General features: G+C 37.5%; 1 protein-coding gene across 2 annotated transcripts in view; it reads right to left on the minus strand.

The window, feature by feature from the left end:
* The window catches only part of LOC138213939 (muscarinic acetylcholine receptor M4-like), a 94,102-nt gene that overhangs the window by 19,082 nt on the left and 47,301 nt on the right, over positions 1-27,719 (minus strand). The window contains exon 7 of one of the 2 annotated variants that reach the window (XR_011179583.1): positions 18,779-19,128. Coding sequence is in view for 1 of the 2 variants with exons in the window: in XM_069175268.1 (XP_069031369.1) it covers positions 18,883-19,128 (246 nt within the window). In the remaining variant the exon portion in view is untranslated. Of the gene's footprint in view, positions 1-1,937; positions 19,129-27,719 lie in introns of those variants that run through there. The other variant, XM_069175268.1, reaches the window with a different exon arrangement.

The following is a 27,719-nucleotide window of genomic DNA, read 5'->3' on the forward strand; positions in this document are numbered from 1 at the left end:
AAAGAGTAATAGAGCAACCTTTGTCGTTGATAATTCTTCTTCGATGCACACAAAACGTATTCATGGAGTTCCACAGGGCTCTGGGCAAGGAACGATACTTTTTTTACATTATAAATATTTCCTGATGTGTATAAAAATGAGGGCAAAATAATGTCGCCAGCATCGATTTTAAGCCATCAGAATTCACTGGATACATTAAATTGAGAGAAGTGGATTATTGAGAGGAATTCGATTTGGTTACATCATTTACAATTGAAATGCCATTTTATTTGTAAATGTGAGTGTCCCTAAAAGCTTAAAAGCCTGGAGAGTTACAAATGGACAAAATCTAGATTCATAAATAATATTCAGCTTTGGAGTTTACTGGCTAAAACTTGCTTTCTCATCTCTAAAAGGGTAGGTGTCACTTCATTGGCGTTTGCATAAGCAATGGGCGGATCAGGAGGACGATCACACATCAAACTCTCTCGTATATCTCACATATCTTTATGTTGGTGTACAATGTCATTTTCGTTAACATATTTCACATTCCTGGTGATCATTCAATGTTCTAATGAAGCGCAGTTGTTCGCAGCTGACTGTGATGTTGATAATGATGATGATTATAATGATGATCACACACCTTCTCCATGGCAACCCACTGCCTCTCCACTTTTCTCCATAGATGCATAGGTTTGGTTTTTACATGATCTTGCAATCTTTTTTCAGTCATGTCATAGAAAGAATAACATGGCATACCAGCTGCCGTAAATATAGCAACAAAACAAGTTAGTCTGCGCAATTTAAATGAATTATTAAAATAGTATTTTATAAAATATGTTACTGAATGATATAATACAACTAATAACTAATAATTAATTCTTTTTTTGTCCATTCAGTTAATTTTTCCGAGTCTGACTCTTAACAACCTGCACCTCCCAATCTAGGTCAGCTCTCCTGTTCTGATCTCTGTGCTGCATTTCATTGGAATCTGCACTGGAATAAATGATGTGTGTAGTTCTATGTGTGTTGCCATGGTTACAGTGTGACGTTGGCATTTAAGTGCTAGAGGGAGGGGCCATCCCTGGTTTCCAGCACTGGTGCTTAAACTTAAATAGATAAAAGGCAAACATTTTTTTTTTTAAATCCATTAAAATATGTTAACATCAATACACAAATTGTATAAAACACCAATCTCTGACCTTAATTAATTGATTAAATTGTGGTTTTGATCTTCTGTTTTTGTTTCCTCACCACAGCGTTTGAATTACCCCTTAATTCATAAATGAATTCCCCTTCTTGTTTGTTGTCCTACAAGTTTTTGTGCCAACACATCTAGTTTGCAGTCACTCCAGTAGAAACTTGTGACATCGTTGTGTATAAAACAGAAGCTTGCAAATTCCCATGCTAATAACGCACTTTTCAATAAAGTAAGCGTCTGTGCATCTTATTGTTAAATTCAACTCTAGTTTCATTTTAATGTATTGTTTGGACTGCTTTTTGTAAGTTGAAAAGTTAAGTTTGCGCAAATGGGCTCAAAATATAAAATACTACACGGTGACATTGACATTTATGTCATGATTTGTCTCGTGTTCTTTACGGTCACATTCACCACTGGTGTGTTTTTGTTTTTTTGTTTCACGTATCCTACTGGAGTTTTCCTGTGAGCATGTTATATCAGACCATATTTTAAAATGGAATAACTGGTCAACAAAAGCCACTATTCTACAATGAAGTAAGCTTTATTGAATTAATTAAGATGTATTAAACAAGATAACAAACTTTTTGGAGAAAAAAAAACTGTTGTCACATCTACCCATTGTCCACAGTTTGTATGTCTGTGTTGGGAATCTTTAATGCTTGAAATTTTCCCTAAGTAATAGTATTTATTTTAAAGTATAGTGCAGGCTGTGCCATTTAAAATCTATGGAGTTAATTCAAGAAAACACACATTTTACAATATTTTAACACCAAGTGTTTATTTGCACTACAGTTTTTGTATCAACACAAGTTGTTTCTGATATATCTTTAGTACATTTGATTTAAAAATGAATACCAGCTGTGTATTGTGCCAGGCGATACTCTATGTTGCTTTGAAAATGATGTGCCCACTCAAATAGTCTTTTACATGAAAAAAAGTAGTAAGAGAAAGTACAAACAGCCATAAACCATTACACAGAAAATAATTAATAAAATAAAATAACAACCAGAGGGGTTTTATCAAAAGTCACCACTTGAAACCAAAGTAAATGAAGGACCTGACTGATGGCACTCAGTATTTTAAAGAGTAAATCAACCATAATTAATAAAGGACAAACTGCTTTTACTACTACTATGTGAGAATTAACTACTTGTACAAATACTTTTAGCAAAGAAATTGTACATAAGTACAGGTTCAAGGTACTGTAACATTACTGAAGTACTGCATTATTTTAAGACAATGTATTTGTTCTGAGCTCTGCCTTGTTGTCCACTGTTTCACAAACCAGAAAGTTTCAAAAACTGAAAAGGTGACTCAGGCAGTTTTGGGAAAAAGTGGCACTTATATAGCTCTTCTTTTATATTTAAATGTGATAACTGATAAACAAGAGTTTTATTAAATGAATAGAAAAGCCTCACACACAATAGTAGGTTGAAAGAATGAGAGAACTTGAGAAAAGCACCTGAATATCTCCAGCCCAATGGTAGCTCTTCTCCAAACTGTAAATTGTCTGTTGCTCAATTTCCAAATTTCAAGGCAGAGAAAGACATTGAATTATCTGGGAAGAATCGACTGCTGAATGGGCCACAATCATTTTCCTGTTTTGTTTTATTTTCTATTTGAGAGAAAAATAAACTGTAGCTCTGCTGCGATTGATCGCACTTTGTGACTACTTGGTGGAAAAAAATAGCTCACTACTGAAAACACAACATGACTCATGGTTACATGAAAACACCAACGTTAACAGGAAATGTATTTGAGATGCACTGTCCAATTTTAGGTTCAGGAACTCACCCCGAAAGTTGAAAAGAGTGGAAACCAAGGCAGATCCTGTGTCATTAAGTACAGAAAAAGGAGATATTCTCCTTTTTTTTTCTTACTATAATAACTAAAGTGTCATTGTTGTCAGATTAAGGCTAGAAATGTTCAGTTTCACCCCACTTCCAGAATACAGCTCCAATACCAAAAATCTAAATTGTAGTGTTGATTTACCCTTTAAAGAAACATTCTGTTATGCAGTAGCAAAAATAAAATTAAAGCATGTACAGATACAAAAAGTTACTAACATAAAGAAAACATAACTAAGACATTACATCAGGTTGCTTCCCTTAATTTGGCATTTACAGCACATCTCTAACTTCGAATACAACATAAGTCATCCTAATGCAGGGATGTATTCTTGACATAAGAAAAATGAATGTATCAGTTGCTCTTTAACATGGTGAAGATTTCTGTTACTGATGCCACTGAGTTAACTTTTAATAGCAATACTCTGACAAAAATATGACTACAATTCACAATGCCTTTAGATCACTATAAAGTACATGCTCTGTACATCGGGAGGTAAATATATTTCATATATTTTGAAAGAACACAAAAACCGTGTCTCCTCTCTTTGGAATGATTCAGTATGTGATGTAATTAGGCTCAAATACTCATAAGTATTGTGGCGTGTATTTACAGCAATGCACTTCAAATTGTCATTTGAACTTACAATGGTGTATTTGAATCCAGTGGCTAGTTACTACCTTTTATTTTATTATATATTACATTGACTATTACTTACAGATCGTTAAACATGTCTAGATAGTACTTTACTGTGAACTACGAAATCAAATCATACATTATATATAAAAGATGTACTTAAACAAGAGCATTGATTTAATGATCCTCCAGCACCATCTTGATCTTCAGAGACACACGTTTGGTATTTATCGGCCAGTGAGTAAAATAGTGGAAACCTTTTTCAGACAAAGCATTTCCTCATCAGCTGAATAAGATTGTCAATCATTTTAAAAGTTGTCAGAGTAGTATGTACACACAGTTCATTTATTCCCCCCCCCCTACTGTGGTTGTTTCAAAAAGACCCACACCGTGTTGGAGGAGTGGTTTTTGATACGTCACTGCTAATGCAATGCCGTGTGGGGCTAAGGCAATTTCAGAGCAAAGGACAGTCACCTTTCCTGTATTTCCTGCTGGGTTTTTTTTTAACCCATGGATGAATGAGATACTGGAGCTTGTTTATTTGACTGACACTCATTGTTCCCTGAAGTTACACCTACAGCAGCGAGCATCTCTGGGTGCCCTTTGGCAAGCTCATCACATCCTTCCTCCAGCAAGCATTCTCCAATCCACACTCTCTTACTTTGAAAAGTTAAGATTGACCCAATCATTTTTTTAACAGTAATTATTTTGAGTTTACTTGAAATTGCAGATAATCTTTAATGGATTCTATGAATGGCTACTATCATGTTAGGAAACATATTTCTCAATGGCTACCTCCCTCACTGAAATGTTCTCTTCCTGGTGTCCACGTAGCTGATATGCTTTGATAGCTGCTTAATCATTATGCCTAGATAAACTGGTATTTAGACAAAGCCAAGGCAAAGATACACAAAGAAGTGTACGGAACCTGGGAGTGACCATAAAGAGAGAAAAAAAAGAATGAAATCGTGCACGAGATACTAAATTGTTTCCACTAGATACTAAGTCGTTCCCACTAGATACTAAATTGTTCCCACTAGATATTAAATTGTTTCCAATAGATACTAAATAGTTCCCACAAGATACTAAGCCATTCCCACTAGATACTAAATTGTTCCCAACACATACTAAATAGTTCCACTAGATACTAACTTGCTCCCACTAGATACTAAATAATTCCCACTAGATACTAAATTGTTCCCACTAGATACTAAGTCATTTCCCTTCGATACTAAATTATTTGCACGAGATACTAAATTGGTCCCCCGAGATACTAAATTGTTCCCACTAGATACTAAGTCGTTCTTACTAGATACTAAATAGTTCCCACTAGATACTAAGTCGTTTCCACTAGATACTAAATTCTTCCAACTAGACACTAAATATTTCCCACTAGACACTAAATAGTTCCCACTAGATACTAAATAGTTCCCACTAGATATGTTTATATAGAGAGAAACAGCACAACAGTGTTTCTCCTGTCAGTATGAAGTTCACTGAACCTGCTTCAACTGTCAGTTGACCAACTATAAAGTTGATAGCATCCTCAAAGTTAGCATATTACCAACGATATAATCCACCAGCTCTAAATATCACAGTTATTGCATTTTACTAACGATAATCCTTTGCGTCCCTTGTTTTACAGCTGTCCTTAGTTAAGTGAGTTGCTGTTAGCCTTGTTGTTCATGTAGCCCCCAGAGCCTTGTGGGAACGATTTAGTATCTTACGGGAATGATTTAGTATCTCGTGGGAACGACTTAATAGCTCGTGGGAACCATTTTGTATCTAGTGGCCACGATTTATTATCTCGAGTGCATATTTAAATTTTTGTTTTCTTCTATGGCCTCTCCCGGGATTGGTACAAGTGTGATAAACGGAGGGTTAAATTCAACAACTCCTTCAGTCATTACGAGTTGTTGTTATTGTTGTTGCTGTGATTTCAAAGTGTTTCAACATAACTAACCCAACAAGACAATACATTTTTGACGAATACTATTTTTTTTAATATCTTGGCATCAAATTCATGTTTCAAATTCAGTATAAAAGTTAAATAATACTGATTCATCTCGTAAAGTCTTGTCATATCTTCAGGTTTTGGTGCGATCGAAGGAATTCATGAATGCTCAAAAAAGTAAGGAGGCTCTGCCCATGAAGAAGAACTCCTGGTGGGAGGTGTGCGATGGGAAACCAATCAGTGAAGAGTTGGATGTTTAAGATGTTCAGCTTCATCCAGTCCCTCCAGGATCAAGTTATTTTTGTGATTGCGGTGATCAAAATTGCTTGATTTTGCGGCGGTTTTTCTCAAAAATTGCGATGAGTTTTTAGCGTATAATTGTGGGAATTATAAAAAATTGCTAAAAGTTAAGAAAGTGAAATGCGATTTTCCTAAAGCAGTACTATTAGTTTTACGCGTTTAAAAAAAAAAAAAAAAAAAAAATTTTTTTTTATTGAATTTATAAGACCATGGGGTAAAAAGTTACAAAATAATCCCAAAAGTTGTGTATCTTTCCAGAATTATCAAAACAACAACTACATCAGCTGTCAAAATAAGAGCTTTAGATGCTGTTTAATTCATGTTCATTCAACACATAGACCTGCTGGATGAAACAAACAAAATGCAGTCTCTTACAACTTGACGTGTTTTAAAATTATTTTAGCATAGAGTAATATGAAATCACTTCCTTTGATAATAAGCATTTAATTAGATCATTTTATTGTGAAGGGCCTTTCTGATTGTAATGAGGAGTTATTTGTGTTAATAAGGTGATTTTTGTTTGTAAAGATTTACTTTATGTTGTTAATACGTTCAGCACAGATTCTGCTGACGACATTTTTTGTGAAAAAAATTGCGACAATTTAAAAAAAAATTGCAAGCTCCCGCAAATATTGTGGAGTTTGCTTGAACTTGTGTTAATTATTGCGATCGCTTCATTTCCTGGAGGGGCTGATTATCTGAATTACAGACAGACACAACAGAGTGGACAGCAGATAAGAGTTGGGATAAGAGGGGATGTCCTTTACAGGAGGTTCATTTAACAAGCTCGTCTGTGTCTTAAACCCACTTGGATAAATTTAGTTTTTCTTTTGGTGCATGACCATGAAAATGTCCCCAATCAGTCTTCTTCTAACCCTGATGATGAATGTTTCCCTCCATCAAACAGCCATTTGAATATTTGTTGAAAGATGACTTGAAATAATTTTATAAAACACTAGTGAAACAATTTCATCCAACTAATTGGTGCCTCTGAGTAAAAACAATTATTCCGGGTTTCTTTGTAAAGGCAATGAGAAACATTTTGTTGTTTCATTTGCTTCTGAAATGTCCTGAACTATGATTGACGATGACACGAGAATTTAATTATGTCAACTCTGGTAGATATGAGGCATTCATCTTTGTTGCAGAAGTTATTTTAGGGTAATGAGATGGATAAACTTTTTTCATCAACATCATGTCTACCGAAGCTTTCGTTCTTTCAGTCTGTAAAGCAGTCGGGCAGTCAGTCCAATTTCCTTTAACGCTGCTGTCTCCCATTTACTCTTCCCATCTTGTCAATTAAGTATGTCAGCTAACCAACCACGGATCCTTTCTACCAATCACTGCATGCAGTCAGTTGGGGATTTGTCCTTGCACAGTTCCTGAATATTAAAGTCTCTTTGACTCTCTTGTTTTCTGTCTTCTCTTCCCACACACACTATTTCCCTTTCAGAACTTCTCTATTTTCATTTTACACTTTGAGGCTGAGTTGTAGTGGTTTTAATCTCAATACAAGTTTGATTCTTTTTGTGAAAACATTTCGAAGTTTTTCATGTTGAAATCTGCCGTGAGAGTGAATACAAATCTAAAAAGTCGTAATAAAATTGGAAATTGAATATGCATGAGTGAAGTAAGAATGGGAAAACATTTTGGAGGTAGAGCATGTATGTGGCATAGAAGTTCAAGAGTGTTAAATGTTAGCAGGCCTTTATGGAAGCAGAAAAAAAGACAGATCTGTTACCATCCAACTGTAAAGTGGGTGAACAACAATGAGAATGCAATAAAAAAATATGCTCAGTGCCACAACAAGAAAATATACCATTTATATAGCAGTGATTGACATGTGGGAGGCAGAGATGAGGTGTCATCATTGTTCTTGAGTTTTTTTGGTTTTTTTTTCTAACCCCAACTATGTTCTTTTTCCATATTTAGTAACCCCTGGCACGTGTTTTAGCTTGAAGTTTCATTTTCCTGTAAATCACACGGCTAAAACGCATTCATTTTCATGCACTGCAGGAAAACGTGTAACTGTCACGCCTAGAAAGCGCGAAGCATGACTATTTTAAGAATAATTTTAGGGAACATTAATCTTAATCTGCTACATAATTCAAATTTTATATAATTCAGTGTAACCTCTTACATTTTTTTTTCCCTGCGATGCTCCATAATTTGGTGCCACCATTTGAAAAATCAAACATTTAGAAGCTAAATGTTTGAAACACAGCAAACAAAGCGAGATAAACACAAAGTGAAAATGAAATGAGATCAGGTGTGAGAGAGCATAAAAATAAAAACATGATGAAGAGAACTGCAGGGGAGAGAACGGAATAAATTTCCATTAAAATGTTGAAATGTTCCTGCAGTCTTCACTCTCTCTCACCAAGAAAAACAAATGCAATTTATCAATGGAAATATTTACATTTCATAATATTGTATATTAATATTAGACTATGTATGATATATAATGTTTTAAACTGCTGAGAGCAACAAAATGTGGGAGATCAAAGAAAACTAAAACTTTCATAATTTTGGACTGAAACTGCAAATTGACAGATACATACTAGAGAAAACAAAAAAAAAATAATTATAGTTTTTTGATTAATTGGGATCTCTTCCTACTATCCTAAAATATGTTTGAAATAATATCTGAAAAAAAAATTCTTATATAATATTTTTTCTGTTCTTTGGTTCCTAATTGTGCTAAAGTAGGTAAACTTGCTTCTCTTCTTATTCTGGTCTGACACTGCACTGTATTAAATACAAAAATATACAGGTTTTAATATGTCTATTGCAAAGTGGGGAGGAGTTTTTATTATCCCCACACTGATGCATACTTTTGTATGAATCACTTTGCAGATACAGTAGATGTGGTACTAGTGCAATGCCTGATTCAAATCCAAAACTCCTTGTTGTTGAATTTTAAACAAACTGAACTCTCCGTTATTGAATTCATCTAAAATTAATCTTCTGTGCACATTCATTTCTTTTAGCTCTGTAACGGTTTTCTGGCTTAAATGCCTCTTGGGAGTTGTGGTGAAGTTCTCTGCTATAGTTTCTATGTACCTTTGACTTTACCAGAAAAATGCCTCACTGAGAATACAAAAATGTAAGGGCTCCTGCTGTCAGTTACATAACATTTTCTGTTGGGAACAGAAAAATCCAGAACCAAGGGCCACTACTGGTACTACTCCATTTACCATTTATATTATTATTCTTAGTGAAATCTTATGCGTAATATTCAGTTACAATGCAGTCTCTACTTAAAAGAATGGAAACTCTCCATTTAGTAGTTCGCAAATAAAACCTATTTCATTTTCAGGGATGGGAAAACCTGTTATGTGGTCGACAACCTCTTCTACCTTTTAGAAACTATAAAGGCCATTCAACAATCCAAGACAAGTCTGAGAAGTTTGTGCTGGTTTTAAGATCAAGATGGAAACCAAACGGGCTCCAAAATAAAGACCAGAGGAACAACAGCCCGCTGAAAAATCTTCTTCCTGTTCTTTTACAGAGATTTGATTTTTAGGGAAAAATGAATGAATGAATGTATCACCAAGTACAGTGGCTTTGGTAATGTCTAGGTCCTGGTTCATATTCACACTCCTCTTTCTTGTTAAAAGCTTCCTGAGCCAAATCAGATTTTGCTTCATCTAAACTATCAACATGTCTTTTAGACCTAACGTAACTGCTAAATGACATTTTATCCTTAAATCAATGTTCCATATCAGTTCTGATCAGTCTACCTTTATTAAAAGGATACCTTCCACATACTTTTAAGGTTGCAAACATTAAGCCTGTCCCTAAAAAGCCAAATATCCAACCTCGTTGCCTCAGACAATCATCTCTTTAATGACCACAACATTTAATTACAGAGTTTGGGGTTAAAAGAAATTTGTCTCTTTAAATCATATTTATCCAATTAGTTCATGTCAACGATGACTCTTCCACTCAGAATAAAGGTTAGTCGTGGAGTTCCACAGGGTTCTGTACCAGGAACTTTACTTTTCCCATTATGCATGCTTCTCTTTGGGCAATGGGCAGAAACACTGCATACATTTTTACTATTATAGAGTAGGCAGATGGCACTCAGCCAGATGAAGCCAGATTAGATAACTCATTCAAGCATGTCCTAAAGACATGAAGGCCTCAATGAGCTGTAATGTACTTGTTCTAAAGTCAGACAAAACTGATATTATGGTATTTGGCCCTAAACATATAAAAACTCACTATCTATCCATGTAGTTACTCTGTATGGCACTACCTTCGCCTCGATACTACTGATTTTGCTTTATTTGATAACTATTTGCATTTAATAATTCATTTTATTTCTTTTCTATATTTTTAAATGTTCCTTTTGTGTGAAGCAAACGCATGCAACTATCTCGCTGTAAAGCGCTTTGAGCTGCATTTCTTGTATGAAAGGTGCTATACAAATAAAGTTTATTAGTATTATATTATTGTGATTACTGTCAGGAACCTTGGAGTCATTTTTTGACCAGAATATATCATTTAACTCGCACGTAAAGCAAGTATCAAGGACTACCTTCTTTCAACATCGTGTTTCATTGCAAAACTAAAATCTACTTCATGCAGTTGTTACTTCAATGCTGGACTGTTGTAAATCCTTATTGCCAGGTGATCCAGAATATGATGGGATTTCACAAGCAAGATCATATTTCTCCCATATTTGCTTCTCTTAAATGGTCCCTGTAAAATAAAGAATATAATTTAAAATCCTTAATATCCAAACTCCCATCATATCTCAAATACCTCATATCTATCCCGACAGATTGCAGGCCGACATACTGAGCACCTCTCCTCCACTACTCTTTTACACCCTCCATGCATCAGGATGCCATGATTACGTCATGCGAGTAACTTTGTGTCTCCTCTAACCCAGTTTGGACTTTTTTCCTCTCCATGTACCTTTTTTGCAGGAATCTCTGCTTCCAGAGCTTCAGGTTTGTGATCTACAACAACTGCCCTTCCAACCTGCCCAGTGGTTTATTGCTTGTTTTTTTTTCTTCTCTTTGCTGCTCTTTTCTCTCTCTGCTCTCCCCCTCATTTCCAACCTTTGAAGCAGATGGCCACCCACATCAGAGTCTGGTTCTGTTGGGAGATATCTTCCTGTTAAAAGGGAGTTTTTTTTCCTCCCCACTGTTTGGAAGATTGTCCAATTTATAATGCAAAGTACCCTGAGATGACTTCATGTTATTTGACGTTATATAAATAAAATTGAACTGAATTGATGTGAACTTTAAAAAATGTGTCACCTGGAACTTTATTGATTCAATAAAGGCCGGAGGGCTGTATCTCTGCTGGAAGAATCCAACAAGGTCAAAATAGTTTGCGCTGCAAAAGTTATAGTGTGGTTATATTCAATTAACTTTTATTTATATGGCGCCAAATCACAACATCTAACACAGTAAAGTCCTTTCAACAGAACTTTACAACATTGTACAGTAAGTACAGTAACTTACCACTGTGCCAGGATGAGACTCCTTATAATTTGGGACAGGCTAACAATAACTTTAATTTGACTTTTTGAAAAAAATTATATTTACTAAAATAGTCTATGGAGCTGTACCTCTAGTGGCATCGGTGGTATTGCAGCTTAAGGCACTTCTGCATCTGGCTCATTTTAGCTGGGGGCTACGAACACTTTTATATTCAGTCTATGGTTCTAACTTCAATTTCCACTGCTCTGTGAGGATGACAGTTTATAATTTGGGACCCGCTAATGATAACTTCAATTTATTACTATTTGCTTAAATAAAACTCACAACAAGAAAAAAAATTAGATGGTCGTGTGGAAGACCTAAAAAAAAAAGAAAAAAGGAGTGCTTGTCCTTGTAAATGCCAGAAAAACAGTGAAGTGAGATTAAAGAGTTTCTGCACCTCTATGGGAACAGGCAGCTGACTGACAGCCTTCTATTCTGCCATAAGAAAAAGGTCTAAAAAAATTTAATAAGTGCCACCGAGGCCGAGATGTCAATGAGTCTGAGTCAAATTGCCAAGTCTGACTTAATTGAAAACATTTTTTTGGAAGTGAACGAAGTTGATCAACTGAAGTGTCAATAAAAAAAAAAATCGTTTTCAAGATGTTTTCGTTTGGGTGATTGAAAAGAAGGATGACCAATCAGCTAGACTGAATCCTACTTCCACTGCTTAGTGCAGCATATAAGTCCCGACTCATTGTGGACTCCGTGAGGTTTGTTATAAGAAGAAAGCAGCCCGAGTCCCGTGTTTCAGTCACTCCTTCTTAGTCTCGTCATGAATTTCCCTTCGGCATCGTTTTTTTTTTTTTTCTCTCTCTCTTTGCCGTGAGCAATAGTTGCTTGACAAGATCCTGACAAGGTCCTGAGCCACGCTAAGCCGAGACAGTCACATTATAAACCAGACAGAAACCCGACCTGAGTGCTGCTGAGCCACGGAGGATTTCTGGTACTTTAGGCTGACTGGGTCGACGTTTCACTTCTCAGATGGAATAACTGTGTTCGTAATGGGCCTTAAAATACAAATCCTTGCGTGTGAAAGATGTCTGTCATTAAAAATAAAAAAAAACCCTCAACTGTGCACAAAATGAATAAAAGTGAGCATAAAACTAGCAGCTTTCATTTTTATCCACCAAAACAATATCAGAGGCAGCAGTGATGCTGCACCTGAAGAAGTGGATACATTATTTATGCAAATGACCTTGACAGAGAATTATGTTGTTTTTAAGCCTGTGTAAATGTTGTTCTGACTAGATTTACAGCGTGAGCATTGGGGATATGAATGAATGAAGTATGCCTGTGTTTCTTCTACTTTCCTTCCATTGCGCCCTACTTTTCCTCCACAAGCTCATCACGGATTTCCCTAATTTCCTCTTCCCCGTTCCTCGTCTCTCTGTCATTTTCCTCCCATCCAGTTGTTTTCTCCTCAACAGCTCTTTTTTTTGCACACGCTCTCTCCGATTCTCCTACTTCTTCTTCTTGTTTTGTTCCTTTTCTATCTCAGTGCATCATAAACATGCAAATATTATCTCGGTCCTTAAATTTAAAAATCTGTTAAACAGCTGTGATTTGTAGAGAAATGTACAGTTAAGCCCAAAATCATTCATACCCTTGTAAAATTTTCATATCTAGTGAATTCAAATTTAACTAGCAGGTTTCATCATCTGTAAATAACATAAACAAAACATTGGAAGACATTAAGCCAGAGATGGTAATCATTTTTTTTATACACTTTTTACTAAAATGTCCAAACATTTTCAGCGTTCTCATCGACTATAAACTGAGAGCAGCTCATGCACTAGTTACCATTTGCAAGTCATGGCTAAAACCCCAAAAGCTGAGTGAGGACCCCTCTTTAAATTATGGACATGATATTTTTCATAAAACTTTATAAAACAAAACATGAAAGGACATGGAAATTTAACATGTGTTTGAATGATTTTGGGCTTATAAAACAGTATTATAAACATGCAAATATTATCTCGGTCCTTCAATTTAAAATCTGTTAAACAGCTGAAATGTACAGTTAAGCCCAAATTCATTCATACGCATGTCAAATTTTCATTTCTAGTGAATTTGACTTTACTTCTGGCTGGAAAAACTAAATGAAACACATTGGTAAGACATTGTGCTCGAGATATAAATGAAAACATGAACTATTTTCATGTTTTGTTTTTTTAATTTTATGAAGAATATCATGTCTGTAATGTAACTTCTTGGTTTTAGCCATGAGTTGCAAATAGTTAATGAGAACGCTGAAAGTTTTGGACATTTTAGTAAAAAGTGTATAAAAAAAACACGGATATAGTTTTACAATTTATTATTAACATCACTGGCAAAAATGTATCCAATGTTTTGTTTAACTCATTTACAGATGATGAAACCTGCTGGTCAAATGAAAATTCACTACACATGAAAATTTGACATGGATATGAATAGTTTTGGGCTTAACTGTACATAGAGTTAAGTGTTAATCTAAGAAGATCTGTATTGAAACTAGAAGATGAATGGATGAATGGTGGATTGGATTATCCAGTCAGCCAGAAATTAATTTGAAAAGAAACTGATTTTAGCTACATTACAAAAAAAAAAAAAAAGCACATTTGATGCTGCTCAATATATCCCCATAATATAGAACAGCAGAAGTCAGAACAGAACCAATATTTTGGACCCAGTTTTGATCTAAATAAGCTCACATGAACCTTACATGAATAAATCAAAAGGGTAAAAAAAAACAAAAAAAAAACAAAACAAAAAAACCTGATGATTTCCAGTCGAAATGTTGGAGGACGTGAATGAACCCAGACACAAAGAAAACATCCATCCTGGCATCAGAGAGGAGTCGCGTTACATCACTCCTTCCGACCGCTTCAAAAAACACATTTAGCTTTCCTGAAATATCACCTGTAGTTTTATCCTGCAAATCAAACAAGCCCCTGAAAGAACACACTTTATCTGCTCCGAGTTTTAATCCCCCAAATAAACAACGTGGTAACCGTGGGCTACGTGTGCACGATACAACTGAGCTGCAGCTCAGTTTTCTTTTATCTTCTGTATTTTCACTTTTATGTTGTGGAAATATTACAAAAACTGAAAAGTACTTGAGGTGAAAATGTACAATAAACACTTTTTGCAACTAAATATATGTTTTTTAATTCCATGTGGACATGTCGTGCATTAGTCTTTCAATATTTCTGTCCACCAGGTACATTAACATGAAACTTGGAATATCAAATATGAAAGACTAAATCTCAGATGGTCAGAATTATCTGAGTCTTCTGTGTTTTTGATGCTGAATGACATATTCCTCGGGTATAACTCTCTAAACCATAATTATGAAGTGATTTGAACTTTAATGCAACGATCCGTTTCGTCTCAATAGAAATAAAATTACAACATAAAGCAAATGCTCCTTCTCTTTGATAGGTTCTGCAACAGTTTTGGCTTCGAAGCCAATACAGGTCCTGTGACAAATAAAAAAAAAAAGATTTGAACATTTTCTGAGCATTACAGAGTAAAAATGGCTATTTTATAATATCGGAATGAACTAAAACATAAATACGCACGTTTCCTGTTGTGCATGAACGGAACAATCCGACGAGTATCAGGGAACGACGATTATGTTTTTGCGGATGAGAAACTTGTGCTTTTTTGGAAACTGTTGCCATAACGCCACAGTTCAGATGGTTTGCAGGAAAATATTTTCCCTCAGAGGCCTCAGAACATCACAACCAAGACACTTTGTTAGGCTGGCTGCAAGGGCAATAAGAGACCGGCATCGATGGCTAACTGCGTTTGTCCTGCCCTTCCTTCACTGGGATTGGACGTCTGGCGACAGTGATTAGTAGCTTTTTGAACTCTCGCTGACTGAAAAAAAAAAAAAAAAATGTAATCGGCGAATGCTCAGCATCTTGTTACGCTGCTGGCGTTCATTAAAACAATTTTCAGCGGTTTCGGCACGAGCTGATTGGTTAAAATGAACCGGAGGTCTACGCCCAGTAGGAAGGAACGTCTGCACCATGATTCTCTATGGATACATTTGCGGAGTATAAAAAACGCTAATGCAGCCAACGTTCTGCCCCTCTTGAAACGGAAACATCTCACCGCTTCATTGACGTTGACTTTCTGCAGCATTTTGAGGCTCTCTTAATGATTTTGCAGAGTTTGACACAAAATTCAATGTGCGGCCTCTGCTCGTGTCCATGGCAACCTCACTCACGAAGGTTAAAGCTACGACCTGCTTCATGAATGTTAACGGTGCTACTTTCAATCATTCACATGCAACAGGAGCAGTCTCAGAATATTTTTAACCCCCCCACATCTTTAAACCATTTTTCTCTGCCTCAAACATCACATGGGCTCCTGGAACAGTGTGGAGAATTGATATTGGATTTTTAACATGTTCTTTAAACATTTACTACAGTAAATCACATTATTTCAATCTTCATATCTTAATCCTGAAAGCTGATCTTACATTTGTAGGTCCACTACTGGAAAATCAAAACTCTGGTAATGGGAGGTGTAATTTAAATCTCTTAGGACGGTTAGACTCATCTTGATATATATTAAAAAAAAAACACACACAAAAATATATATACTAGCTTGTTCGAAGATACAGCTCCTACTATCTACATCTTCCTTTAATTTACAATGCAAAGAACTCTTCAAATCAACAGAACATAAAGCAAAGATAATGACGGTTGACAAAGCTTAAATATTGTTTGCCATCTTATAAACTGAAATTACCAAAATGCTTTAATTTGGAAAATTAAACCACCACGACAGCTACTCAGGTGTTCATGTTTTGTATGAGAGCTTATTTGCATTTAGCCACTGTTGGCTGAAGACTCATAACATGAAGTAAAAGTCCTTATATTTTCCTTTGTACTGCTGCTAGTCTGTTTGTCAGTCCCTTCAAAGTCAGTTTGGATCCCCCCCTCTCACATAATTTCATTTCTTCTATCAATCAATCCGTCTCGGATGTTTTATCAGTCAGCTGCGCGTCCACCCTGCTGTATCTGACTCGGCGTAACAAGTAAAGGCTTGTTAACATATTCCTGACTGTGTTCTAACTGACTGGCTGCTGCTGTGATTGCAGCTGTAATTACGGCTTCAGCATTGCCTGTTATAATTACCATGGCAGTGGTTCATCGTATTAACAGCTATTCCTGAGAATATCCCCTGTATTAAAAAAAAAAAAAAAAAAAAAAAAAAAAAATCTTATTGGGCACAAATCTGCTATATCTGATACAACATGGGGGGGTGCAGTCTGTCTTAGATGGAGGTGGGTCAAGGAAGGAATCCCCGGTTTAGACTCAGAATAGACGATGGTTTAAATCCCGTTAAGGTCTCATCTCTGCAGAAAACACATTTTTACGACATTCTGCCGTCCGTTTCTTTCAACAATATTCCCTCTCTCCGTCATTCTTGCATTGGCGTACCCCCTCCCGCCTTCCATCCATCCCTCAGTCATCCTCCTCGCCTTTCATCTTTTATCTATATTTTTCTATGCTTGCGCTGCAGTAGGATCTTGAATGTCATTTTAAATGTGGTTGTGTAAAAAAAATAAAATCTGGGTCAAAAGTAGAATTTAGCCAAATCGTTGAGACCATGTGAAAGATTCAGGATCAACATTAGCGTGTCCGCCTTCGCAATGCTTTTCAAACTAATGTTAATAAATTGTGAAATTTCACAGAATACATCCACACAGTCTACTATTCATTCATCCATCCATGCATTCAGTCAAGGATGAATTTGTTGGTACCCTTCCAGTGAAAAAAAATTAAAAACTCACAATTTTGATAAAACTGATAAAAGTAGTCTGTGATCAAATAAAAATCAGAACTTGCCTTTGATTTTTGATTCAACAGATTCTTTTAAATAATAAAAATTACGAAAATGACGATGGCAAATTATATGACCTTATATTTTGTTGCACATTGTTTCACTGCATACAAAGTTTTTGAGCCATTCAATAGGTAGTTTGGTCCAATCTGCTCCACCAACAGTTCTTCTCTCGTATCTCTACGCTGGTCTTTTCTCTCTCTGCTCTCCCCTCAACCCAACCAGTCGAGGCGATGCTCCGCCCACCTCTGAGCCTGGTTCTGTCAGAGGTTTCTTCCTGTTAAAGGGAGTTTTTCTTCCCTCTGTTGGAGGTTTTTCTCCCTTAAAGAGGAGTTTTTCTCTCCTAGCTTACGTGGAAATTGTTGAATTGCTGGGTTCCTCTGTATAATGCTGTAAAGTTCGGTTGTAAGGACCCCCGCTCCTTCAGTGGGACTCAGGCCACTTCAGACCAGTCCAATCTTTTGTTCTTTGCCATTCTTGGGATGCTTTAGCTCTGTGGTTGCAGAATGCCTTGATAGTAATCAAGCAGCCTGAGAATATATCTGAGCGACATCCATGTTTCACAGTAGGTGTTCTTTTCTTGGAAAGCTTGATTTTTCTTGTCGTCTGTGAACGAATGGCTAATGGGACTAAAAAAAAGCCCAAACTTGGTTCTCATCTGTCCAAAGGACATTTTCCCAGAAGCGTTGAGGCAATATACATTCCAGTTGTTTTATTTCTTTCCTTCCTGGGTCTTCTTCAATGAAGCCCCACTAATGCTCAAAAAGCTTGTCTCTCTTTGGGAGTTTTTAAAAAAAATTTGCTCTTTGTTTACCACTCGCAAGATTCTGCTACTCAATCTGGGGTCAACTTTCCTCTGCTTCAGTCCCGTGGGCCTTAAACGGTCGTCATAATATTTGCAACAGTGGTCACAGGTTTCCTGTGGTGTACACGATGACACCAAACAGTAGAGACCTCTTTTCTCCACTTAAATTTCAAATGATTTGGTTTGAAATATCACTATAACCAAATCATGTTTAATATCGTTCTGAAGTACCAACAAATCTGTCAAGGCCATTTAAGAATACCTTTGTAGAAGAACAAATAATTTATCTTCATTTTTATACGTTCTTTGCTTTCCTCTCTGACATACCAAAAAAAAAAAATTGCTTTTATTTCGTCACTTTTCAAGAGGAATGAGCTTTTTGGGTGTACCAACAAATTCATACCAAACACCCAGCTCTTCAGGAAGATCCCCTTCCTCAGCCATGCCTCACTCTCCTTAATGAAGCCATTTGAACTCACTCTGGTCTTTTTGTTCCACCTTACAGGAAGATGTGCATCTTCAAGAATCTCTAGTTTACACTCTTACTTTGCTCTGAGATTATTATGTACAAATAGGGAGGGACTAGCATTCATTTATAGAAGAAACAACAGTTGCTCATCCATTGCAGGTGTCTGGTCTCTTCAGAAGGCACCCTTTTACCAAATTCTACCATCCATTGATCTTCTCCGGCTCCTTCAGCCTTTTTTCTTACTCACCTTTGAATAATACTTCTCTCTCTCCTCTGTTCCCCGTTGTTGGATTGGTTCGCCCCTTCCCCCCTTTTTTCCATCCCACCCTCCGTCTCCTCCTCCATTCCTTCTCATCTCGTACCAATATTCTTATATTGGCACAGCAGCAGGTTCTTGAAAGTCTTTTTAAATGTGGCATTGCACAGTGCATAACAAGCCGGGTTGATGGTGGAGTTGACATAACAGAGCCAGTAGCCGATCGCCCACACTGTATCGGGCACGCAGGACTGACAGAAGGTCGAGATCAGCACCATGACGTTGTATGGCGTCCATGTGAGGATGAAAGCCAGCAGGATGGCGAAGATCGTCTTGGTCACCTACGGAGGAGGGTGAAGAAAAAGAAAAAAAAAAAGGAGAGAAGGGAAAAGTGAAATTAATGAGAGAACAGAAAAATATCCAGATCCCCACTCAAAAAAATGAAAATCACTTCGATATTAATTAAAACTTACTTGACATAGATATGAAAGCGAAGTTAGTGTTGCGTTGTTTGAAAATGTGTCATTTTTGCACACTGATGTTAAATGCCTTAAGATTATACACAAGTGGACAAAATTGTTGGTACCCTTCCGTTAAAGAAAAGAAAAACCACAATGGTCACTGAAATAACTTGAAACTGACAAAAGTAATGAAAAAAAAATTACTGAAAATTAACTAATGAACATCAGACATTGCTTTTGAATTGTGGTTCAACAGAATCATTTAAAAAAAAAAAAAAAAACTAATGAAATTGGCCTGGACAAAAATGATGGTACCCTTAACTTAATATTTTGTTGCACAACCTTTTGAGGCAATCACTGCAATCTAGCAATTTCTGTAACTCTCAAGGAGACTTCTGCACCTGTCAACAGGTATTTTGGCCCACTCCTCGTGAGCACACGCTCCAGCTGTCTCAGGTCTTCTCCAGACTGCATGTTTCAGCTCCTTCCACAGATGTTCAATAGGATTTAGATCAGGGCTCATAGAAGGCCACTTCAGAATAGTCCAATGTTTTGCTCTTAGCCATTCTTGGGTGTTTTTAGCTGTGTTTTGGGTCATTACCCTGTTGGAGGACCGATGACCTGCGACTGAGATCAAGCTTTCTGACACTGGGCAGCACATTTCACCCCTAGTCTTGAGATTTCATTGTATGCTGCACAGATTCAAGACACCCTGTGCCAGATGCAGCAAAGCAGCCCCAGAACATAACCAAGCCTCCTCCATGTTTCACAGTAGGAACAGTGTTCTTTTCTTTGTATGCTTCATTTTTGCGTCTGTGAACATAGAGCTGATGTGACTTGCCAAAAAGCTCCAGTTTTGTCTCATCTGTCCAAAGGCTCGTCAATATGCATTTTGTCAAATTCCAGTCTTGCTTTTTTATGATTTGCTTTCAACTGTGGTGTCCTCCTCGGTCGTCTTCCATGAAGTCCACTTTGGCTGAAACAGCGACGGATGGTGGTGTCTGACACTGATGTACCTTGTTGGAGTTCACCTCTAATATCTTTGGAAGTTGTTCTGGGCTCTTTGGTTACCATTCATATTATCCGTCTCTTCAATTTGTCATAAATTTTCCTCTTGCGGCCGCGTCCAGGGAGGTTGGCTACAATCCTGTGGACCTTGAACTTCTGAATAATATGTGCAACTGTAGTCATAGGAACATCAAGCTGCTTGGAGATGGTCTTATAGCCTTTACCTTTAACATGCTTGTCTATAATTTTCTTTCTAATCTCCTTAGACAAGTCTCTCCTTAACTTTCTGTGGTCATGTTCAGTGTGGTACACACCATGATACCAAACAGCACAATGACTACTTTTCACCCTTTAAATAGGCAGACTGACTGATTACAAGTTTGAAGACACCTGTGATGCTAATTAGAGGACACCTTAGTTTAACATGTCCCTATGGCCAAATTATTTTCAATCTTTTCTAGGGGTACCATCATTTTTGTCCAGGCCATTTTCATTAGTTTTTTTTTTTTTAAATTACTCTGTTGAACCACAATTCAAAAGCAATGTCTGATTTTCATTAGTTAATTTTCTGTAAATTTTTATTTATTATTACTTTTGTCAGTTTCAAGTTATTTCAGTGATCATTGTGGGTTTTTCTTTCTTTAATGGAAGGGAACCAACTATTTTGTCCACGTGTGTATATGTGCATGTTGAATTGAACTGATTTTAATTTAATTTAATTGATGGATAGATTGAATTAAAATGATGTAACTGACAGACTCGACGTTCATGTTGACTACAGACTGATCAACTCGCATATTTACCCAGGTTTTAAGACCTCTATAGATTGGTCAAAAAACAAATCTGAAATTATTGAAAGACAATAAGGTACGAAATATTTAAAAATGATGATGAATGGTATATTCTTAGCGATAACGGTAATTTATAAATGTTTTAGGAACTGGGCGAAAACATCTCAAACCACTTTCTTTTGTCATTTCAGTTTTTAAGTGCTACGTGAAACCAAGAGGTGGACTTGATTGCTGATGTATTCTGCACCCAAGTAATTCATTTTGTATAGAAAATAAAAAGTTAACTGTTGTTGACCACAGCTAAAATGAAAGGATTAAGGTTAATTTCAGGTAACCCTTAACCTCAGCCCAGATTGGTGCCATGGCGATGACTTGGCAAAATTGCTGTTCTGTATCTCTGGCGAACTCCTAATCTTATTAATAGCCATCACATTAAAGGTTGTTATTATCCACCTGATAGTATAATCTCAACATGAATCACCAAGAATGGGGTTATAGCTTAAAGTCTTAAAAATCTTGACGATCTCAACTTCATTTTCTTTGGGTGGCACCTTTCGTGATCAGAAACTCTTTCAAGCTGTGTTTTTGGACTTTCCAGAAACTTTCCATCTTGTATTGTCGCCTGTGTGACGTCAATCGGTTTGGCAGTTGAAGGAGTTGAAGAGCGAGCCTGTTGAGTTATAGCGCTGCCTACCCTCTCTGGCGGAAAAAAAAACACTTCTGGGTGATGGAAAATCTGTCACACTTTGTGCCGCTTGTGATGTTTTCCCAACAAGGTCACTGCAGACAGCCTGCTTGTTCACAATACTGCAAATGAAACGGCTTTTATTAGTGGGCCACAAACTCAACCACCAAAACTTTGAGATTATTACTGTAGCAGGTCGGAGCTACCGTGGGGGTTCCTTTGAGACAGATAATGCGCTCAGTCAGACTTGTGTAAAATGCCTTTATTTGCCCGGCCCACACAACAATGTCTCTGTGCCACCGTGTTCCTCCTTCTCCCTGCTCCCCTTTATAGGGGAGAGCTCATCAGTTCATTCCAGCTCAGCTGTGCTCATCAATTCGCATTCGACTCAGCTGTGCTCATTACACCTGCACCGTTCCTTGAACCACTCCTCCCACTCTCTACCCCCTGCAGCTGAGCTAACCACACCCCGCCAACCCAATTACTATAAAACAGAGGAAATGATTAACAATGCAAAATAAAGACAATAATATGATTAGCATAAGCTTAAATCATATCATAAACTATGTTTTTTGTTCCAGAACTTCTGTTGTCTGCTGGTGGAGGATCAATTAAAATCAGTAATATCAGTTCCTGAATCATTTGCATTTCTATAGTCTTTTTTTAGTTCTATTGGCTGTTTCTTCCTTCTGTTTAAGGTTTTTCTTCCTGTTAAAAGAGAGTTTTTCCTTTCTTCTGTTTAAGGTTTTTCTTCCTGTAAAAAGAAAGTTTTTCCTTCCTTCTGTTGAAGGTTTCTTCCTGTTAAAAGAGGGTTTTTCCTTCCTTCTGTTGAAGGTTTCTTCCTGTTAAAAGAGAGTTTTTCCTTCCTTCTGTTGGATGTTTTTCTTCTTGTTAAAAGAGAGTTTTTCCTTCCTTCTGTTGGAGGTTTTTCTTCCTGTTAAACGAGAGTTTTCCCTTCCTTCTGTTGCAGGTTTTTCTTCCTGTTAAAAGAAAGTTTTTCCTTATGTTGAAGGTTTCTTCCTGTTAAAAGAGGGTTTTTCCTTTCTTCTGTTTAAGGTTTTTCTTCCTGTTAAAAGAGAGTTTTTCCTTTCTTCTGTTTAAGGTTTTTCTTCCTGTAAAAATAAAGTTTTTCCTTCCTTCTGTTGGAGGTTTTTCTTCCTGTTAAAAGAAAGTTTTTCCTTCCTTCTGTTGAAGGTTTCTTCCTGTTAAAAGAGAGTTTTTCCTTTCTTCTGTTTAAGGTTTTTCTTCCTGTTAAAAGAGAGTTTTTCCTTCCTTCTGTTGGATGTTTTTCTTCTTGTTAAAAGATAGTTTTTCCTTCCTTCTGTTGGAGGTTTTTCTTCCTGTTAAAAGAGAGTTTTTCCTTCCTTCTGTTGCAGGTTTTTCTTCCTGTTAAAAGAGAGTTTTCCCTCCCTCTGTTGGAGGTTGTTTTTTTTTTTCCCTTAAAAGGGTATTTTTTTCCTTCTAGCTTACGTGGAAATTGTTGAATTGTTGGGTTCCTGTGTATAATGCTGTGAAGTTGAGTTGTAAGACCTTAAGTCTCTTAAAAGAACCTGTGTTTTGATTTGGCGCTATTTCAATAATACAAATTTATTAACCCAATCGGTGGATGCCAAGGGAGCATGCAGGCTAACAAAGCTACCAACTATGGTAGAAAATAGGTTTACAGTAGGGAGGACAACTGCAGACAACCAGATCTAATGTGTTTACATTAAAAAAAAAACAATGGCAGCAGGAACAAATGCTTACTGTATGAAAACGGAGATGTTTCTCAGATATTTGTCAAGGCATTCTTTTAAATGATTGCACGACATACTCAGAGAAAGCAAAGCCGGTGATGGTACGACGGAAGCAAATGGTGTAAGGGGGTGTTCCTTATCCAAGTCAAAGGTCTGAGAGAAGAGGCTGTTGTTTGCTCTGCAGGCTGTAAATCCCTTCAACCTAACTTTGTGATATGTGACACTGGACATGGAAATAAAACTTTTACTTTTAATGGCATCACCATTTTTTCTATTCAAATGAATTCATGTGAGATGAATCATAGAAGTGAGAGTAACTGCCAATAAATTAGATGGACGGTGGCATAAACAGACGTAAAGGTGCGACAAATGAGAATGTTTCAACTTGGACAACAAATTGTCTTCACGAAAGTGCTTCATAAATATACAGGGACAAGATGAAAAGGTTGGAGACACGAAGGAAAATGACAGTTCACATACTTCTCTCAGTACACTAACAAATAGTGCTCTTACATGTTCGGACTCTTACTTCTGGTGCAGGAGTTTCGACAAGATAGTGTTGTTTCAAACCGCACACTATCGTTCTGCACTGACAGGAAATTATCTCATCATGTGAACACATCAGCCTCCAAAATATCTGCAGCTTTAATTATTTTACCCAGAAATCAACATCTTGTGTCCTCTGTTTAACACTCAATAAACACACTGATTCTTCTGTCCAGCAGCAACAGCGAAAAAGGAAAATCCGGAGCTTCCTCAGACGCCTTTAATTTGAAAATCCTTTACGTCAGTGGCCCCGCCCCCATCCTCTACGTTTGCCAAGTTGGCAACCGTTTAGGGTGGAAAGTGTCCAGAGTTTCACCTCTTTTTTTGGACCGTTTTGAGTGCATCATCCTAGTAACTGTAGTGTACTGCATGTTTTTGTACTGACAGTGTGAACTCAAAATAGTGAGTGTTAGTACACAAGTACACCATCTGGAACACAGGGCAGAAGAGTTCCTGCTGACTTCTGAGTCAGATTCTGACATCTACACTAATGCATACACTGGCTTGTTTGGAAGAGACACATTGTGTGGGAGTGTTGCCAGCCAGCTCACGGCTAATGTCTGTACAGTGGGTACATTAGCTGATGGGAGGAAACGAACATAGACGGCACAAGCAGTCCATTGGTGATAACAAAATAATGGCAACATGAAAATTAGTAGTACTCGCAAAGTTAAAATTTTCTTTGAATAGATTTTACCATTCATTTCACAAAGATATGCCTATTGGGCCATTTGTTTTAGAAATCGATAGTGTTTAGCGTAGTAGTCATTCACCAAACGTTCTTAATAATCACTACACTAACACCTTGACAACCGGACAACAGCAATTGCCTTCCAAGTTTGACAGCAGTCTCATGTCCTTTTATGGGCATTGGTTGGGTGTTTATTTATGCTAATTAGGGACAACGGGCACTGATGGCATTCATTGAGATAAGAACACTGGTGGGAACAAATCCGGGGTTTAAGAACTCGTCGTGAATCTGATGTAGACTTTTTCTCCTGACATTTTTTAAGAACAAATTAAAGAAAAATCTTAAGAAGATATTGGTGAAGGAGATTATATCTTAGTTTACAGTACTTGCTTAAATATCAGAATGACATCTTTTTTTTAGAGGCTCCAGAACTTGCATATACAATACATCTTTCAGTCCAGATTTTTTTTTTTTAAGATTTTGTTCATTTAATTCAACCTTTAAGTTATTGTGGTGTTTGATGAGAGCATGTGTTAGAAATGGGCTAATTTTAACACAAAAACACAGCATCCTCATTATCGAATTGATCATTTGGACAAGATTGTTTTTTCTTTCTGTGTTGGCCCTACGGTGGACTGGCACCATTGAATATCGTTGAACCTTTCTCGGTTCCTATTTCCTTTCATTTAAAGTTCACGTAATGCAGAATACAACGATCATGAGTTGATTTCTAATTATCTTATAAATTTGTGTTGGTTGTGTTTGTTTTGCCATCAGAAAGAAGAGTCTTGGAGGATTTCCAAAGACATCATCCTCATTTTTGATGTAGTTGACAATAAACACTCCAAATCCCAAATTGCCTCGCTCGCTGCTGATGTTTTTGAAGTTTAAGTGTGATTTGTGGTGACTTATAAAACCTCCTCAGTGCAGTGGGAGGAAACTGAAGAGCCCTTGATCAAAATACGAAACAAGTGGTTTAAGATACCTACTTTATCAATTCAAAACTCAAAGGAATACCATCTGTCACTCTGAACAATAATGATGTGAAGGTACTAACACAATAGGAAGTCATTTTTGTAAACAGCTGCTTTATATAGTCACACACTATTGGACTGGGTAGACACCTATTTACCACAAAATACTCTATGCTGCCATGCAAAAACATGCACAATCATGATAGATTATATTGCTCGTTTCTTTGTGTACCTGATTGGAAAACCTGCATCGTGGTATATCGTTTTGGCAAGCGAACGTTTGAACCTCTTTCAAACAAATATTACTCAAATAAATTAAATATTTTGTTTTCATTTTCATGCTTTAAATAAATAAAAATCTGATCAGTAACATGGAATAGAATTAGAATCAGGGGTTCCAAATTTGATTAGGACCTCTTTCAGGAGTGACAGGTGAAACCAGTGTAATTTAAAGCTCCGTTGAAGCGCGTGCCATCATTACGCCGAGATTCAAAGAGCTCTCTGATGAGAGCTTCAGAAAAAAGGTTGTGAAAGTCAGGCAAGATCTTCAAATTATATGAAAATATATTCTACAAATGGCATGGATTTGAAATGCCTGTCTTTGTCCTGGGCAGGTCGTCATGGCGAATTTAGCCCCAGAGGATGCAAAAACACACCAGTCACAGGATCTGCAAGATCCAGTGTTTTCCTTGTGATTCCTGAGTACGTTTTCTTGTGTACTGACTGTTTATTCCCACTGTTTATGTCGCCTGATTTTTTGTCTCCCTTGGTTTTTCCTTTGGACTGATTTACTGTCCATACGTGCGGTTCATGCAGCGAGGCTGTTTCCTCGGAATGACGGGTTCCAGACTCTCAACAATAACCAAGTCTCCTAATCTCCCTCTCCGGCTGATGAGAGGTCCAAGGTCCCTTTGTGCTACATTGATCTGCGGGAGGTCGAGGCTACCTCTTCACTCCCTCGCATGGCCGTCCCGCCCACAGCAACACTTTACGTCCCTGTCCTATTTCCAGCGTCTGAAAAAAACGTTTTCCCCTCTTTTCTCTCTCGACCTCCCAACAACACGGAAATAATACTCTGTACCTGGGCAGCTCTCCTTCACCTCCCTCTCTTGCAGGTTTCTTCCATCGAAAATTATTTTGTTGTGCCTTGCGGTTGCCCCCAATCTCTTCCAGTCCCCTCATGTCCCTCGTCCGACATCTCTCTGGACTTCATCACCGGTCTTCCCCTGACAGATGGTAACATCGCTGTACTAACGGTTGTCAACAGGTTCTCTTAAGATGGTCCATCTTGTTCTTCTTTTTGAAGGAGATCTGTTCCATCCTCGGTACCTCGGTCAGTCTCTCCTCTGGCTATCATCCTTAGTCAAATAGACAAACGACAAGCATCTCAACCAGGAGATGGAGACGGCTCTCCACTGCCTCTATACTCCTTCCTCCTCCAGTAAATGACTCTATTTGGACTCTCTCACTGTCAGTGTGGTCACCAGCCACCACTGTTTCCTTCCCTGGAGCACCAAGTCAGTCTGAGTTCTGCCCACTCCCTCAATCGGAGACATCTCTGGACCCAGCTTGGTGGACCCTCGTGAGGAGTTCTGCCTGGAGCAAATGGCTGGCTGGCTGACCGAGGGCTTTCTGCACCTTCTTATTGTCCTGAACAAAAAGGTTAGGCTTCCCACTTATGACCTTCCTTTTCGTGTTGAATCCCAAAAGTTGGCGCCCCATCTCCAAAGTGGTCAATCATAGTGGTTTTGCCGCCGACTCCCCGGCTCCATGAAGATTCAACCCAACTTCCACTTCAGCACGGCCAAGCCTGTCAAAGAGAGTCCCATGATTCCCGCCTCCAGACCTCCTCTGGGTCGTGGACATCGAGACTGTCTGAAGAAGGTCCGTGCGTCGTCGCCAGTATCTGGTTGATTGAGACCATGACTTCATACGGGGCCATTCTGACTGACCTAGGTCAGCGGGAGCTGTCCCTAGAAAAGGGTTGTGGGTGGGTATACGCTAATGACTCGTACTCGTCCCTAACTTGTTTTATTTTTT

The sequence above is a fragment of the Embiotoca jacksoni genome, unplaced genomic scaffold (genome assembly GCF_022577435.1).
Source record: "Embiotoca jacksoni isolate LCO1_2020_lvr unplaced genomic scaffold, fEmbJac1.0.p SCAF_65, whole genome shotgun sequence".
In the NCBI taxonomy this organism is placed as follows: domain Eukaryota; kingdom Metazoa; phylum Chordata; class Actinopteri; family Embiotocidae; genus Embiotoca; species Embiotoca jacksoni.